The 15,504-nt window shown below is 34.5% G+C and overlaps 1 protein-coding gene across 2 annotated transcripts in view; it reads right to left on the reverse strand.

Annotated features, from left to right (window-relative positions):
• LOC136035223 (UDP-N-acetylglucosamine transferase subunit ALG13-like) overlaps positions 1 to 15,504 on the reverse strand; it is a 100,667-nt gene that overhangs the window by 54,237 nt on the left and 30,926 nt on the right. For both annotated transcript variants that reach the window (XM_065716842.1, XM_065716841.1), the window contains exon 2: positions 13,099 to 13,232. In XM_065716842.1, coding sequence (XP_065572914.1) covers positions 13,099 to 13,232 — 134 coding nt within the window. The remainder of the gene's footprint in view (positions 1 to 13,098; positions 13,233 to 15,504) is intronic.

The following is a 15,504-nucleotide window of genomic DNA, read 5'->3' on the forward strand; positions in this document are numbered from 1 at the left end:
TGCGTCCTACTGACTCCCTTACTGCAGCAATGTTTTCTTCTGTCCTTGTATCCCTTGTAAGTTCTTGCACTCCCTTGTCATTCCGAGTTCTTGGCCGTGTCTACGCAGTGATTTCCTAGGGCTGCGTCCCACTGAGTCCCTTACTGCAGCAAAGTTTTCCTCTTTTTCCTGCCTGAATAAATTCTCCTGTGGTTTTAGGACAAAGTCCACTACAGTCCCATGCTCTCTAAACTGCGTAACCCAACTAAAAATCGTTGATTTTGTTGGAAAGTTGCGACAATGGAAACGTTTTCGAAACTGAATCTGTACGCTCTGGCATGATTTTGTCGCAAAATAAGTCTCCAACGAGAATATCTTCTGCTGATTGGTCCAAAAAACTTTTGGGGCAACTATAGCTGAAAAGACTCATCCATAGGTTCACCTTTCACGTCCTGCAACAAAAAAGACATTCGCTAAAAATGGATTTTTTATCGAATAAAATATGGGTACGCATCTTTTTGGGTCGCCCTGTATAAAACTCATTCAGTTTCTTGTTACTAACCAAAAGCTACGAATCTGAGAAAATTTGCTTGAGTTTTGAAAAAAGAGGGAAAACACCCATAAAAAAGCAAATGATCTTGATGAAAATTACTTTACTAGATTCATCATATCAAAAAATCCCATCGAAGAGATTTCAAGCCCCCATCTAAAAAATACGAAATTTTGTTGTTTTTTTTTCAGAAGAAAGATCAAGGATGCGTGTTTATTCGTTTTTTTTTGGGCGGGTGGTTATTGTATCAAGACGAAGGTCCCAGAAAATTGGTAGAGGGCCCATTCAAACTTAAATTAAGAATTCCTATGAAGTAACCATGAAGATTGTACCACAGGAGAGTGCTAGTGTTTGCCATTTATAGCTCCAGCCTACGACTTTGCCCGACAATAGAGCAATTTGTGATTAATTCAAAATTATGAGAAGCAACTCGATTTAAAAGTATCAAAAACTATATTTTGTGCTTCCTAGTTGCAGAGGAAGTAATGGAGCTGGATGGCAGCACTGGATTCAACCAAGTTGATTCGCTTTATTTGTTATGAAAATATGTTTGGTGATATGGAATTGCCAGTAATAGTTTTGTCGGGGATGGGGGCAGATAGCCAAAAGAGCATATTAATGAATAAATCACTAACTCTCATGAGCCTTGAAATAAATGTAGAAAAAGTTAGGGGAATTAGGAATTAATTAAAATACCTCCGTGTAGCATAAAATATTATGCTCTCCTGCCTACCGACACAGAGGTGGAAAAGGTGAGGCGGGCCATCATGACCACCAAAAAATTTCTTTAGGGAGCAGCAAATGCTACTAGGAATTTAGTTTTCTGGTGGTTGAATGTGCAGGAACGAGCCATTTTAGCGTGAAGAAAGGAAAGAATGCGGCAATAGACTTTAGGGTTCAAAGCGGCGGTACTGACCTCTGTTTTATTCCTCTTCAGCCAGGAAGTGCAATAGTTGCAGGTTAGCCATCCTTGGCTTTTGCACTCCCTTCCTTTTTATCTTCCTTAGTTTTTATCCAGTTACCCATTCAAAACGGGGTCGACTCTTGCTAAGCTTAAAGAGTCACGTTACTGACCCCAGTACCAAACCAAATAACTACTGAAACCAGGACTTAAACCTCTGCCCTTATGGACAAAGCGTATTAGTATGAAGGAAATAACTAATGATAATTGTCTTCTGAAGCTCAAGTAAACCATAATCTGTATTTAAACCTGGGTAGCTCCTCTGGTGTCTAGTGGGGTATTGGACAGCAACGGATCGAAGTCCATGAGGGACGATCCTGAGCCAAATACCACAGCTCGCTGAGGATTGATGGTAGGATTCGCTTCACCTTAAAAGGAATTACCAACCGTTTTTGGTTTTGGCCTCTATTCTGGAGCCTCGAACTTTCTGGAGTCCGCTGGGAATTTCAGTGGTCTTTAAGTTCACTTATTTTCCTTTATTGAAAGTAATTGTATACATAATTATCTATTCTGTTCAAAATACACATTTTTTTTTATAAAAAGAGCTATGTTCAAAATTAAGAACAAAGGCGCGATTTCATTCATATTTGGTTTTCAGAATCAGTGGCAGATTCAGGATTTTAGCAATGGGTAATAGAATTTTGACGGAATTTAGATTTGTAGTTTTTAATTGGGCTTTAACGCTCGTGCATCCCCTTGGTGTGCAAGCAATTAAAACATAGTTGTTGTTTTTCTTCGAAACATCTTTTGTGTGTGACTTAATTTTTAAGTTTTAATAAAAATGAACGTTGTTCGAAACTAAGGTACTTGGTCTAAAGTAAGCATGCCCGTGCTTTAGGAGAACCAAGGTACCTCCTTCAAATCCTCAGGATCTGCAAATGACTGGGGTGTGTGGTATAGGTCTAAGCTATTAAAAAAAGAGGTAAAGGATATTGGACTTTACAGTCCGTACCGGCGGTGCTGATCTCCGTTTCTTGGCCCTTCAGCCAGGAAGTACAGTGGGGGGTTGGGGGCCAGCCATCCTGTGCTTTCGCACACCCTTCCTGTTTACCTTCCCCAGATTTCTCCAGGTACCCATTTAGAGCTGGGTCGACTCTGGCTAAGCTTACAGAGTCACGCCACTGACCCCCGTCCCAAACTGAAGAATTGGGTACACTGGGATTCGAACCCGCGTCCTCTCAAGCAAGAGATCCCGAATCCAGCGCACCAACCCACTCGGCCAGGACGGCGTTCAAGCTATGAAGCTATTAAGCCTTTAAGCTATTATCACGTTTTAAATATAATTTTGTTTTAAAGCGTAATATTTCTATGTTTATATTTCATATATATTATGTAAATATTTCAATGTATTTAAACATAAGTATATAATTCATTTATTGGTCAGAGGATCCTAATGTAAAGGTTGGAGATTCAAAGTTACTTATAATTTTCATCCTTATGAAGAATAATACCCCTCTTCGTCCACACTGAATTCTGCAGTAGAGATATTGATAAGAGCTTATTGAATAAAAAAAAACTAATCATCCCAAATATTTTATAGTATATTCAAATTTTGTCCAAAACTTAAAGTGCAATCCATCATTTTAATTTTCAAGCAGAATAAAACTGAAAAAGTAGAGCGTTACTAAGCAATTTACAATTACTGATAGATAAATTTTCACAGCAACAATTAAGGGTTTTATGGGGTCAGTACCCCATATTATATTTTGGCTTAGGCCTGGACATGACTTGAAAAACAATCATAAATTATATTAAAATCTAGTTTGTTCTACTGAAAGTAAGGAGCAGTTTTAGAAACTATTTGAACATAAATTATTCTATATATAGAGGGGGGAGGCGTTTCCTCCTTAACTCTTTGCTTTTTACTCTGAAGTTTGACTTTTTGTCTAAATTTTCCACTTATACTTACTGAAACACAAGGGCCATTGAATTAGAAAAAGAATGTTTCTCACAGCACTACAAATTTTTAGCTTAATGAGCAAGGAGTTGAGGAGGGGGCAGTTCCCCTTATATACAGAATAATTTCAGTACTTTTTAAGTTTTAAAGTTGCATCTTGTTTTAAGTTGAAAAATATTCTTTAATTGTTTATTTAGATTTCATGAAACAGCAGTTTTATGAACACAGTAGTTTTCTAATGCAAAAAAAAAAAAAAAAAAAATATTTCAAAGCTCTCTGTCTGGTTTTTGATTGGAAGCAAAGCTCAGAGAAAATGATTTTTGATTTCAGAGAAAATGATTCAGAAATCAATTCCTATCTTATTTTTAATAGATAGGATATTGTTTTGTGTATTTTTTGTAAATCCTTTACTTTTCTATTTTAAAAAAATCGTACTTTACTTGACTTACTTCTTTCATTACGTTTCAAAAATCATTTTCTCTGAGCTTTGCTTCCAATCAAAAACCAGACAGAGAGCTTTGAAATATTTTTTTTTTTTTTTTTTGCATTAGTAAAACTACTGTGTTCATAAAACTGCTGTTTCATGAAATCTAATTAAACAATTAAAGAATATTTTTCAACTTAAAACAAGATGCAACTTTAAAACTTAAAAAGTACTGAAATTATTCTGTATATAAGGGGAACTGCCCCCTCCTCAACTCCTTGCTCATTAAGCTAAAAATTTGTAGTGCTGTGAGAAACATTCTTTTTCTAATTCAATGGCCCTTGTGTTTCAGTAAGTATAAGTGGAAAATTTAGACAAAAAGTCAAACTTCAGAGTAAAAAGCAAAGAGTTAAGGAGGAAACGCCTCCCCCCTCTATATATAGAATAATTTAAGTTCAAATAGTTTCTAAAACTGCTCCTTACTTTCAGTAGAACAAACTAGATTTTAATATAATTTATGATTGTTTTTCAAGTCATGTCCAGGCCTAAGCCAAAATATAATATGGGGTACTGACCCCATAAAACCCTTAATTGTTGCTGTGAAAATTTATCTATCAGTAATTGTAAATTGCTTAGTACCGCTCTACTTTTTCAGTTTTATTCTGCTTGAAAATTAAAATGATGGATTGCACTTTAAGTTTTGGACAAAATTTGAGTATACTATAAAATATTTGGGATGATTAGTTTTTTTTTATTCAATAAGCTCTTATCAATATCTCTACTGCAGAATTCAGTGTGGACGAAGAGGGGTATTATTCTTCATAAGGATGAAAATTATAAGTAACTTTGAATCTCCAACCTTTACATTAGGATCCTCTGACCAATAAATGAATTATATACTTATGTTTAAATACATTGAAATATTTACATAATATATATGAAATATAAACACAGAAATATTACGCTTTAAAACAAAATTATATTTAAAACGTGATAATAGCTTAAAGGCTTAATAGCTTCATAGCTTGAACGCCGTCCTGGCCGAGTGGGTTGGTGCGCTGGATTCGGGATCTCTTGCTTGAGAGGACGCGGGTTCGAATCCCAGTGTACCCAATTCTACAATTTCCGCTAAAGCTTTTTTTAATACTTTCAAAACAGCTATCTATTCTAATTAAACGGCCTTTGTGATTCAGGGCTCATTCTCAAGAAATTGGAACAAAATTAGAATTTTAGCATAAAGAGCGAAGTGTTGACTAGGTGGCGAACACCCCCTCATATAGGTAACAATTTCTGTTTGTTTTGAGTTTTAATGTTGCTCCTTACTTTCATTTAAAAAAACTTCTTTTTTTATTTAATCTGAACTAGGATTAGGTGATTATGTTAAAGAAAAGCGAATGAGCCACACAAGTGTAAAAAGTCATTTTTTTTGAACTTGCAATTATTCCTGGAATGCGTTTTAAATCCATTTGATTGAAGAGTGTTATCTGTATGTCAAAGGAATTACTTCAACTTTTCTAGTCTTAATATTGGCATTATCTTTTAATGTGTAGTAGAATTTATAATAGATTTATTTACAGTTCCCATGTCGTGCTGTACATATATTAGAATTAAGCGATTTCATTACAAATATTTTTATCACTAATTAATGTCTTATTGTTCGGATTTTTAATTAGTTAAAATTAGTCTTTTTTTTGTTAATTTGGTTTAATTTTATTAATGCTATATTCATAAATTAATGAATTCAATCTTACATATAATTTAATTAAATAATTTCATATTAATTTTATTTCATTAATTTTAAAATATTAATTAGTTTTTAATTAGTATTGTATTTAAAATCCATATAAAATATAAAACAAACTTTTTTATGGTTTTGGAAAATTTAGTCCTGATTTTTTCTCTGTTTTATTGTTTTATTTGCTATACGTTTTTGATAAAAATTAAATTAAAAAAACAAGTTTTTTGAAATGAAAGTAAGGAGCGACATTAAAACTTAAAACGAACAGAAATTACTCCGTATATGAAAGGGATTTTTCCTCCTCGACGCCCCACTCTTTACGCTAAAGTTTTTTATTGTTTTAAAAAGTAGAGTTGCGAGAAAGAATCAAACTTTAGCGCAAGGAGCGGGGTGTCGAGGAAGAAAAGCCCCTTTCATATACGGAGTAATTTCTGTTCGTTTTAAGTTTTAATGTCGCTCCTTACTTTCATTTCAAAAAACTTGTTTATTTTATTTAATTTCTGAAAGTTTTTGAATTAGTGCATGTCTGATTTTGGCTCTCCGTACATAAATTATTAAAATGAAATTTGCATATTAATTCTTTTTTTTGGCTAAATGGCTTTCTCTTAGTTTTGATCAGACGATTTTGAGAAATAAGGGTGGGGAAGGAGGCCTAGTTGCCCTCCAATTTTTCGGATACTTAAAAAGGCAACTAGAACTTTTGATTTTTAACGAACGTTTTTATTAGTAAAAAATATACGTAACTTAAGAATTAACATACGTAACGAACTTTTATATTCTTATATTTTTGATTATATATATGAGAGGGTTTGTCCCCTCGTTAATACCTCCCTTTTCACACTAAATCTTAAGTTTTGTCCCAATTCTTTAAGAATGACCCTTGAATCAGAAAGGCCGTAGAATAAATAGTTGAAATTACTAAAAATAATTTAGCATAAAGAGGGAAGTATTTATCTCCTCCTAAATACCTCGCTCTTTAGGCTGAAGTATTTTTAGAACCCCTCATATGCGTGATAATCTCTGTTCGTTTTAAGTTTCAATGCTACTCCTTACTTTCAATTGAAAAAAACTTCATGTTTATATTTTCATTGTTTTTTTTAATAGTAATGGTAGAAAATCCTCCGCCCTTTTAATTGAATTTCTCTTTCCCCATGAAATATTCCTCCAAGGAAAGATCCTCCCATATAGCCCCCTCCCCTGAACCCCAACCCAAACAAAAAAATCCCCCTGAAAACGTCGGTACACTTCCCAGTAACCAAGTTTGTAACTTGCAGCCCCTCCCCCAGGGACTGTGGGGGGGTAAGTCATCCCCAAAGACATAGTTAATATATTTTTCGACTATGCGGAACAAAATGGCTATCTCAAAATTTTGATCCGTTGACTTTGGGAAAAAAATGAGCGTGGGAGGTCACTTAAGAAGGTCTCCAATTTTTGGTCACTTAAGAAGGGCACTAGAACTTTTCATTTCCGTTAGAATGAGCCCTCTTGCAACACTCTAGGATCACTTGGTCGATACGATGACCCCTGGAAAAAAAACAACAAAAAACAAACAAACAAGCAAATAAACACGCACCCGTGATTTGTCTTCAGGCAAAAAATACGAAATCCCACATTTTTGTAGATTTGACCTTGAAATTTTTTCTATAGGGTTCTCTGATACGCTGAATGCGATGGTGTGGTTTGGTGATGGTGATGGTGTATGGATCGTTACGATCCTATGACTTTTAGGGGATGTTTCCCCCTATTTCCCAAAATAAGGCAAATTTTCTCAGGCTCGTAAATTTTGATGACAAAGACTAAATTTGATGAAACTTATATATTTAAAATCAGCATAAAAATCCAATTTTTTTTATATATCTTTTAGCATCTAAATTCAATTTTTTAGAGTTTCGTTTACTATTGAGCCGGGTCGCTCCTTACTACAGTTTGTTACCTCGAACTGTTTGATAGATGACGTTAAAGGCAGGAAGCAAAGACATCCTTTCTCAGATACGATGTTCATTAAATATCAGGAATCCTTGCGCTAGCCACTTGCTAAAAAAAAATATTTACCACAAAGAAACTACCTACTCCACAAAAATACCCTTACTTTTATAAATTATAGAATATGACTCTGGAGCTGTTAGAATTACCAACTCCTCAATCCTGATTTCAAATAACTCTTGTTTTACATTAGAAATAGAGAAACTGGAAGTTTAAATTCTTGATTTTGTTATTTAATATTTAAAAAACATGAAGTCACTGTTAGAACATGTAAATAGTCAATCAGAGTGTCCATGTCACACAAAATCAATTAAATTAAATAGCTAAATGAAAATTTGCCTTGGGTAATATAGGAGAATCATTTCTGAATGAAGTTTAAGTGGCTGTCAGACTACTAGCCTAATTTCCTTTGCTAAGTGATCGAGTTGTGTTACGCATTACCTTATACCCAAGGTTGTTTTAAAAATAAACAAAGTAGCCTTGATTGACGCCTAAGTAAAACCAATATTAACATGGCGCCTGCAGGGGGGGGGAGGTATGCCCCCTGGATATCTGGGACTATAAAGTGAGTATGAGTAAACCGAAGGGAAGGCAACAGAGTTGCGAAAAATGATGGAAAAATGCGTGTTGGTCCATGGCTACCTGCTAATAGGTTTTGACCCTAGATAGAGGAAATGATTTCAGAGAAAATGATTATTGAGCAATGCCGAAGTGTTCAACGGACATTTTTCATCAATACCGATATTTTTAATATGTTTATCAGAAATCGATCTAATTAACGCCTTCATACACTATAATTATAAAAAGTAAAGCATTTCAAAGTATTTGTTCAAATTCAATCATTGAAACTAAGCTTAAGAAAATCAAATAAGAAATCCTTGAGCTGGGCGTGATCGAGAAAGGTTGCAGATGTTGAATCTTACTTTTTAATATTGATATTTTTAAATGAATTTTGAAAACAAAAATCAATAGATTTTACGGCTTTATGCTTCATAACTATGAAACATTAAAGCTTTAGTGAACAATTATATCAATACAATCACTCCTTTTAAAAAATTAAAAAATAATAATACACAAAAAACATGCATCCGTTCTGGGGGAAAATTCTAAATAAAACCTTTCTGACTATACTGACTTCATAAATCCGCTCATGGGTACAAATGCATGCTAAACTTGACGACGTATTTTAATTGGGAATGTCCCCTTTTCAGGATGTTTTGGTTCTTATTATATAACTAAGCGAACTTTCATATATACTAAAACTTCAAACTAGAAACAGTTACATATTCCGAATCACCGAAAAAACTGATTCATTGACTTGATGTTATCAATATTTAGGTTCTTATATTTTCCTTATTGACAAAGATCGCTATCTACTTATCATTCATTGCTATGAAGAATTTGATTACTTTTGCTTTACTCCAACCATATCAATTTAAATTTTAAATTTAAGTTTGTGGAGAACTGAACAGGACTCATTCAGCTACAAATTAAAACCTATATTGCCTCTATCTAGGGTCAAAACCTATTAGCAGGTAGCCATGGACCAACACGCATTTTTCCATCATTTTTCGCAACTCTGTTGCCTTCCCTTCGGTTTACTCATACTCACTTTATAGTCCCAGATATCCAGGGGGCATACCTCCCCCCCCCTGCAGGCGCCATGTTAATATTGGTTTTACTTAGGCGTCAATCAAGGCTACTTTGTTTATTTTTAAAACAACCTTGGGTATAAGGTAATGCGTAACAAAACTTGATCAATTAGCAAAGGAAATTAGGCTAGTAGTCTGACAGCCGCTTAAACTTCATTCAGAAATGATTCTCCTATATTACCCAAGGCAAATTTTCATTTAGCTATTTAATTTAATTGATTTTGTGTGACATGGACACTCTGATTGACTATTTACATGTTCTAACAGTGACTTCATGTTTTTTAAATATTAAATAACAAAATCAAGAATTTAAACTTCCAGTTTCTCTATTTCTAATGTAAAACAAGAGTTATTTGAAATCAGGATTGAGGAGTTGGTAATTCTAACAGCTCCAGAGTCATATTCTATAATTTATAAAAGTAAGGGTATTTTTGTGGAGTAGGTAGTTTCTTTGTGGTAAATATTTTTTTTAGCAAGTGGCTAGCGCAAGGATTCCTGATATTTAATGGACATCGTATCTGAGAAAGGATGTCATTGCTTCCTGCCTTTAACGTCATCTATCAAACAGTTCGAGGTAACAAACTGTAGTAAGGAGCGACCCGGCTCAATAGTAAACGAAACTCTAAAAAATTGAATTTAGATGCTAAAAGATATATAAAAAAAATTGGATTTTTATGCTGATTTTAAATATATAAGTTTCATCAAATTTAGTCTTTGTCATCAAAATTTACGAGCCTGAGAAAATTTGCCTTATTTTGGGAAATAGGGGGAAACATCCCCTAAAAGTCATAGGATCGTAACGATCCATACACCATCACCATCACCAAACCACACCATCGCATTCAGCGTATCAGAGAACCCTATAGAAAAAATTTCAAGGTCAAATCTACAAAAATGTGGGATTTCGTATTTTTTGCCTGAAGACAAATCACGGGTGCGTGTTTATTTGCTTGTTTGTTTGTTTTTTGTTTTCTTTTTTCCAGGGGTCATCGTATCGACCAAGTGATCCTAGAGTGTTGCAAGAGGGCTCATTCTAACGGAAATGAAAAGTTCTAGTGCCCTTCTTAAGTGACCAAAAATTGGAGACCTTCTTAAGTGACCTCCCACGCTCATTTTTTTCCCAAAGTCAACGGATCAAAATTTTGAGATAGCCATTTTGTTCCGCATAGTCGAAAAATATATTAACTATGTCTTTGGGGATGACTTACCCCCCCACAGTCCCTGGGGGAGGGGCTGCAAGTTACAAACTTGGTTACTGGGAAGTGTACCGACGTTTTCAGGGGGATTTTTTTGTTTGGGTTGGGGTTCAGGGGAGGGGGCTATATGGGAGGATCTTTCCTTGGAGGAATATTTCATGGGGAAAAAGAAATTCAATTAAAAGGGCGGAGGATTTTCTACCATTACTATTAAAAAAAACAATGAAAATATAAACATGAAGTTTTTTTCAATTGAAAGTAAGGAGTAGCATTGAAACTTAAAACGAACAGAGATTATCACGCATATGAGGGGTTCTAAAAATACTTCAGCCTAAAGAGCGAGGTATTTAGGAGGAGATAAATACTTCCCTCTTTATGCTAAATTATTTTTAGTAATTTCAACTATTTATTCTACGGCCTTTCTGATTCAAGGGTCATTCTTAAAGAATTGGGACAAAACTTAAGATTTAGTGTGAAAAGGGAGGTATTAACGAGGGGACAAACCCTCTCATATATATAATCAAAAATATAAGAATATAAAAGTTCGTTACGTATGTTAATTCTTAAGTTACGTATATTTTTTACTAATAAAAACGTTCGTTAAAAATCAAAAGTTCTAGTTGCCTTTTTAAGTATCCGAAAAATTGGAGGGCAACTAGGCCTCCTTCCCCACCCTTATTTCTCAAAATCGTCTGATCAAAACTAAGAGAAAGCCATTTAGCCAAAAAAAAGAATTAATATGCAAATTTCATTTTAATAATTTATGTACGGAGAGCCAAAATCAGACATGCACTAATTCAAAAACTTTCAGAAATTAAATAAAATAAACAAGTTTTTTGAAATGAAAGTAAGGAGCGACATTAAAACTTAAAACAAACAGAAATTACTCCGTATATGAAAGGGGCTTTTCTTCCTCGACACCCCGCTCCTTGCGCTAAAGTTTGATTCTTTCTCGCAACTCTACTTTTTAAAACAATAAAAAACTTTAGCGTAAAGAGTGGGGCGTCGAGGAGGAAAAATCCCTTTCATATACGGAGTAATTTCTGTTCGTTTTAAGTTTTAGTGTCGCTCCTTACTTTCATTTCAAAAAACTTGTTTTTTTAATTTAATTTTTATCAAAAACGTATAGCAAATAAAACAATAAAACAGAGAAAAAATCAGGACTAAATTTTCCAAAACCATAAAAAAGTTTGTTTTATATTTTATATGGATTTTAAATACAATACTAATTAAAAACTAATTAATATTTTAAAATTAATGAGATAAAATTAATATGAAATTATTTAATTAAATTATATGTAAGATTGAATTCATTAATTTATGAATATAGCATTAATAAAATTAAACCAAATTAACAAAAAAAAGACTAATTTTAACTAATTAAAAATCCGAACAATAAGACATTAATTAGTGATAAAAATATTTGTAATGAAATCGCTTAATTCTAATATATGTACAGCACGACATGGGAACTGTAAATAAATCTATTATAAATTCTACTACACATTAAAAGATAATGCCAATATTAAGACTAGAAAAGTTGAAGTAATTCCTTTGACATACAGATAACACTCTTCAATCAAATGGATTTAAAACGCATTCCAGGAATAATTGCAAGTTCAAAAAAAATGACTTTTTACACTTATGTGGCTCATTCGCTTTTCTTTAACATAATCACCTAATCCTAGTTCAGATTAAATAAAAAAAGAAGTTTTTTTAAATGAAAGTAAGGAGCAACATTAAAACTCAAAACAAACAGAAATTGTTACCTATATGAGGGGGTGTTCGCCACCTAGTCAACACTTCGCTCTTTATGCTAAAATTCTAATTTTGTTCCAATTTCTTGAGAATGAGCCCTGAATCACAAAGGCCGTTTAATTAGAATAGATAGCTGTTTTGAAAGTATTAAAAAAAGCTTTAGCGGAAATTGTACACAACGGGCAAAGTTCGTAACTAGACGCCCTTCCCCCGGGAACTGTGGGGGATTAAGTCATCCTCAGAGACATAGTTATTAGATTTTTTGACTATGCTGAACAAAATGGTTATGTCAAAATTTTGATCGGGCAACTTTGGAAAAAAATTAGCGCGGGAGGGGGCTTAGTTGCCCTCCAGTTTTTGTCACTTAAATGTTCACTAGAACTTTAAATTTCCGTTGGAATGAACGGTCTTATGATATTCTAAGACCACTGGATCGATACGATCACTCATGGAAAAAAAATTAAACACGCATACGTGATCTTTCTTCTGGCAACAAAATACAAAATTCCACATTTTTGCAGATAGGAGCTTAATTCTACAGTAATCTCTACAGTAGGGTTCTCTGATACGCTAAATCTAATGGAGTGATTTTGATTAATATTCTATGGCTTTTAGGGGGTGTTTCTTCCTTTTTTCGAAAATAAGGCAAATTTAGTCAGTCTCGTAGCTTTTGATGGGTAAGACTAAACTTGATGAAAGTTAAATATTTGAAATAAAAAAAAAAATCCGATTCTTTTGATGTATCCATTGGTGTCAAAATTCCGTTTTTTCCAAAACTCCGGTTACTATTGAACCTTACCTACATTAAGGTCGCTCCTTACTTACAATTCGATATCGCGAACTGTTTGATATTACAAAAAAAGTACTACCATTAAGCATACTATAAATTCTACCATGGTACAGATCACATGATAAAACAACATCAAGTCAAGAAGAGGTGAAAAAATTCCTCTAACATACTGGTAAGATTCCGCAACTGTGGTGAGGTTTTCTTCCTTGAGGACTAAATCTGAAGTCACATCTGCATAGTCAATTTTCAGCAGCTCTGAAATCTTCTTTCTTATTACTTTGAAGAAATGTTGTGATTCGTAAAACTGAAAGAAAATAGTAAGAATAATTCATGCTTCATTATAAATAAATTAATAACCTTTACAGAAAAAAATTATTTAAGCATTACTTTAGTTTTAAGTGTTTGCATTAAGTCGTCTTTAAGCTTTTAGCACTCATTCAAGGACAACAGGTAATCGTATTAACTTTTTTTAATTAATTGTGTCAATTTTCAGAAAATCAGAATTGGTTTTTCTTATTACCTTGAAGAAGTAATATGGTCCATAAAACTAAAAGACTGTCGACCAGAAATAAAAATTAGGTCATCTTAAAGTTTTTAATTCTTGTTTAAGTACATTGTGTTAAGTTTTCTTCGGAAATACCGGCAGATAGCAATTAAATAACGACTAATCACAACTGAAAAAAAAAGAGTGCCAAATGAGCTAAGAGCTCATATGGCACTTGTGACGAGGTCGGAAGAGCCAAGAGCTCATATGGCATGAGCTCTAGCAAAATTCTAAGAATCAATAAATTGATTTAAAAGGAAAATCAGAGGCTTAATGCCGGTCAGGATATAAAATAAGATCTCTGAGACACGACATCCTTCTAAATATAAAAATTCATTAAGTTCCGATCACCCACTCGTAAGTCAAAAATACCTAATTTTTTCTAATTTTTCCTCTCCCTTCAGCCCCCCAGATGGTCAAATCGGGGAAAACAACTTTATCGAGTCAATTTGTGCAGGTCCCTGACACGTTTACCAATTTTCATCGTCCTAACATGTCCAGAAGCACCAAACTGGCCAAAGCACTGGACCCCCCCAAACTCCCCCAAAGAGAGCGGAACCAGTCCTGTTACGTCAATCACGTATCTACGACATTTTTATATTCTACCCACCAAGTTTCATCCCAATCTCTCCACTCTAAGCATTTTCTAAGATTTCCGGTTTCCCCCCCCCAAGTCGCCCCAATATCATCGGATCTGGTCGAGATTTAAACTAAGAGCTCTGAGACATGAATTCCTTCTAAATATCAAATTTCATTAAGATCCGGTCACCCGTTCGCAATTTAAAAATACCTCAATTTTTCCAATTTTTCCGAATTAACACCACCCAACTCCCCTAAAGAGAGAGAATTCAGTCCGGTTATGTCAGTCACGTATCTAGGACTTGTGTTTATTCTTCCCCCAAGTTTCATCCCGATCTCTCCACTCTATGCGTTTTCCAAGATTTCCTGTTTCCCCCTCCAACTCCACCCAATATCACTGGATACGGTCGGGATTCAAAATAAGAGCTCTTGAGACACGAGGTCCTTCTAAATATCAAATTTCATAAATATCCGATCACCCATTCTTAAGTTAAAAATACCTAATTTTTTTTCAATTTTTCCTCTCCCTCCAGCCCTCCAGATGGTCGAGTCTGGGTAACGACTATTATCAAGTCTATTTGTGCAGGTCCCTGACACGCCTGTCAATTTTCATCGTCCAAACACATCCAGAAGCACCGAACTCACCAAAGCAATGGAAATCCCCCACAACTCCCTCAAAGAGAGCGGATCCGGTCCAGTTATGTCAATCACATATCTAAAACTTGTGCTTATTCTTCCCTTCAAGTTTCATCCCGATCTGTCCATTCTAAGCGTTTTCCAAGATTTCCGATTTCCAAGATTTCTATTTCTCCCTCCAATCCCCTATGCCCCGGATCGGATTCGAATTGAAAATGGATTATCCGAGACATAAGATCTTTCTATATATCAAGGTTCATTAAGATCTGATGACCCGTTCGTAAAATAAAGATACCTCAATTTTCAAATTTTCAAAGATTTCTAGATTCCCCCTCCAACTCCCTCCAATGTCACCGGATCTGGTCGGGATTTAAAATCAGAGGTTTGAAGCACAAGATCCCTCTAAATATCAAATTTCATTAAGATCTGATCCCCCCTTCGTAAGTTACAAATATATCATTTTTCTATTTTTCCGAATTAACCCCCCCCCCCCAACTCCCCCAAAGAGAGCCAATCTGATCCGGTTATAGCAATCACGTATCTAGGGCTTGTGCGTATTCTTCCCACCAAGTATCATCACGATCTCTCCACTCTAACCGTTTTCCAAGATTTCCGGTTTCCTCCTCAAACTCCCCAATGTCACCGAATCCGATCAGGGTTTAAAAAAAGAGCTCAGAGAAACCTCCTTCTAAATATCAAATTTCACTAGGATCCAATCACCGGTTCGTAAGTTAAAAATACCTCATTTTTTCTAATTTTTCGAATTACCGAATTAATTACCAAATCTCTATAACGGGCATTTTGGGAAAATACAAGG

Source organism: Artemia franciscana, chromosome 14 (genome assembly GCF_032884065.1).
Source record: "Artemia franciscana chromosome 14, ASM3288406v1, whole genome shotgun sequence".
In the NCBI taxonomy this organism is placed as follows: domain Eukaryota; kingdom Metazoa; phylum Arthropoda; class Branchiopoda; order Anostraca; family Artemiidae; genus Artemia; species Artemia franciscana.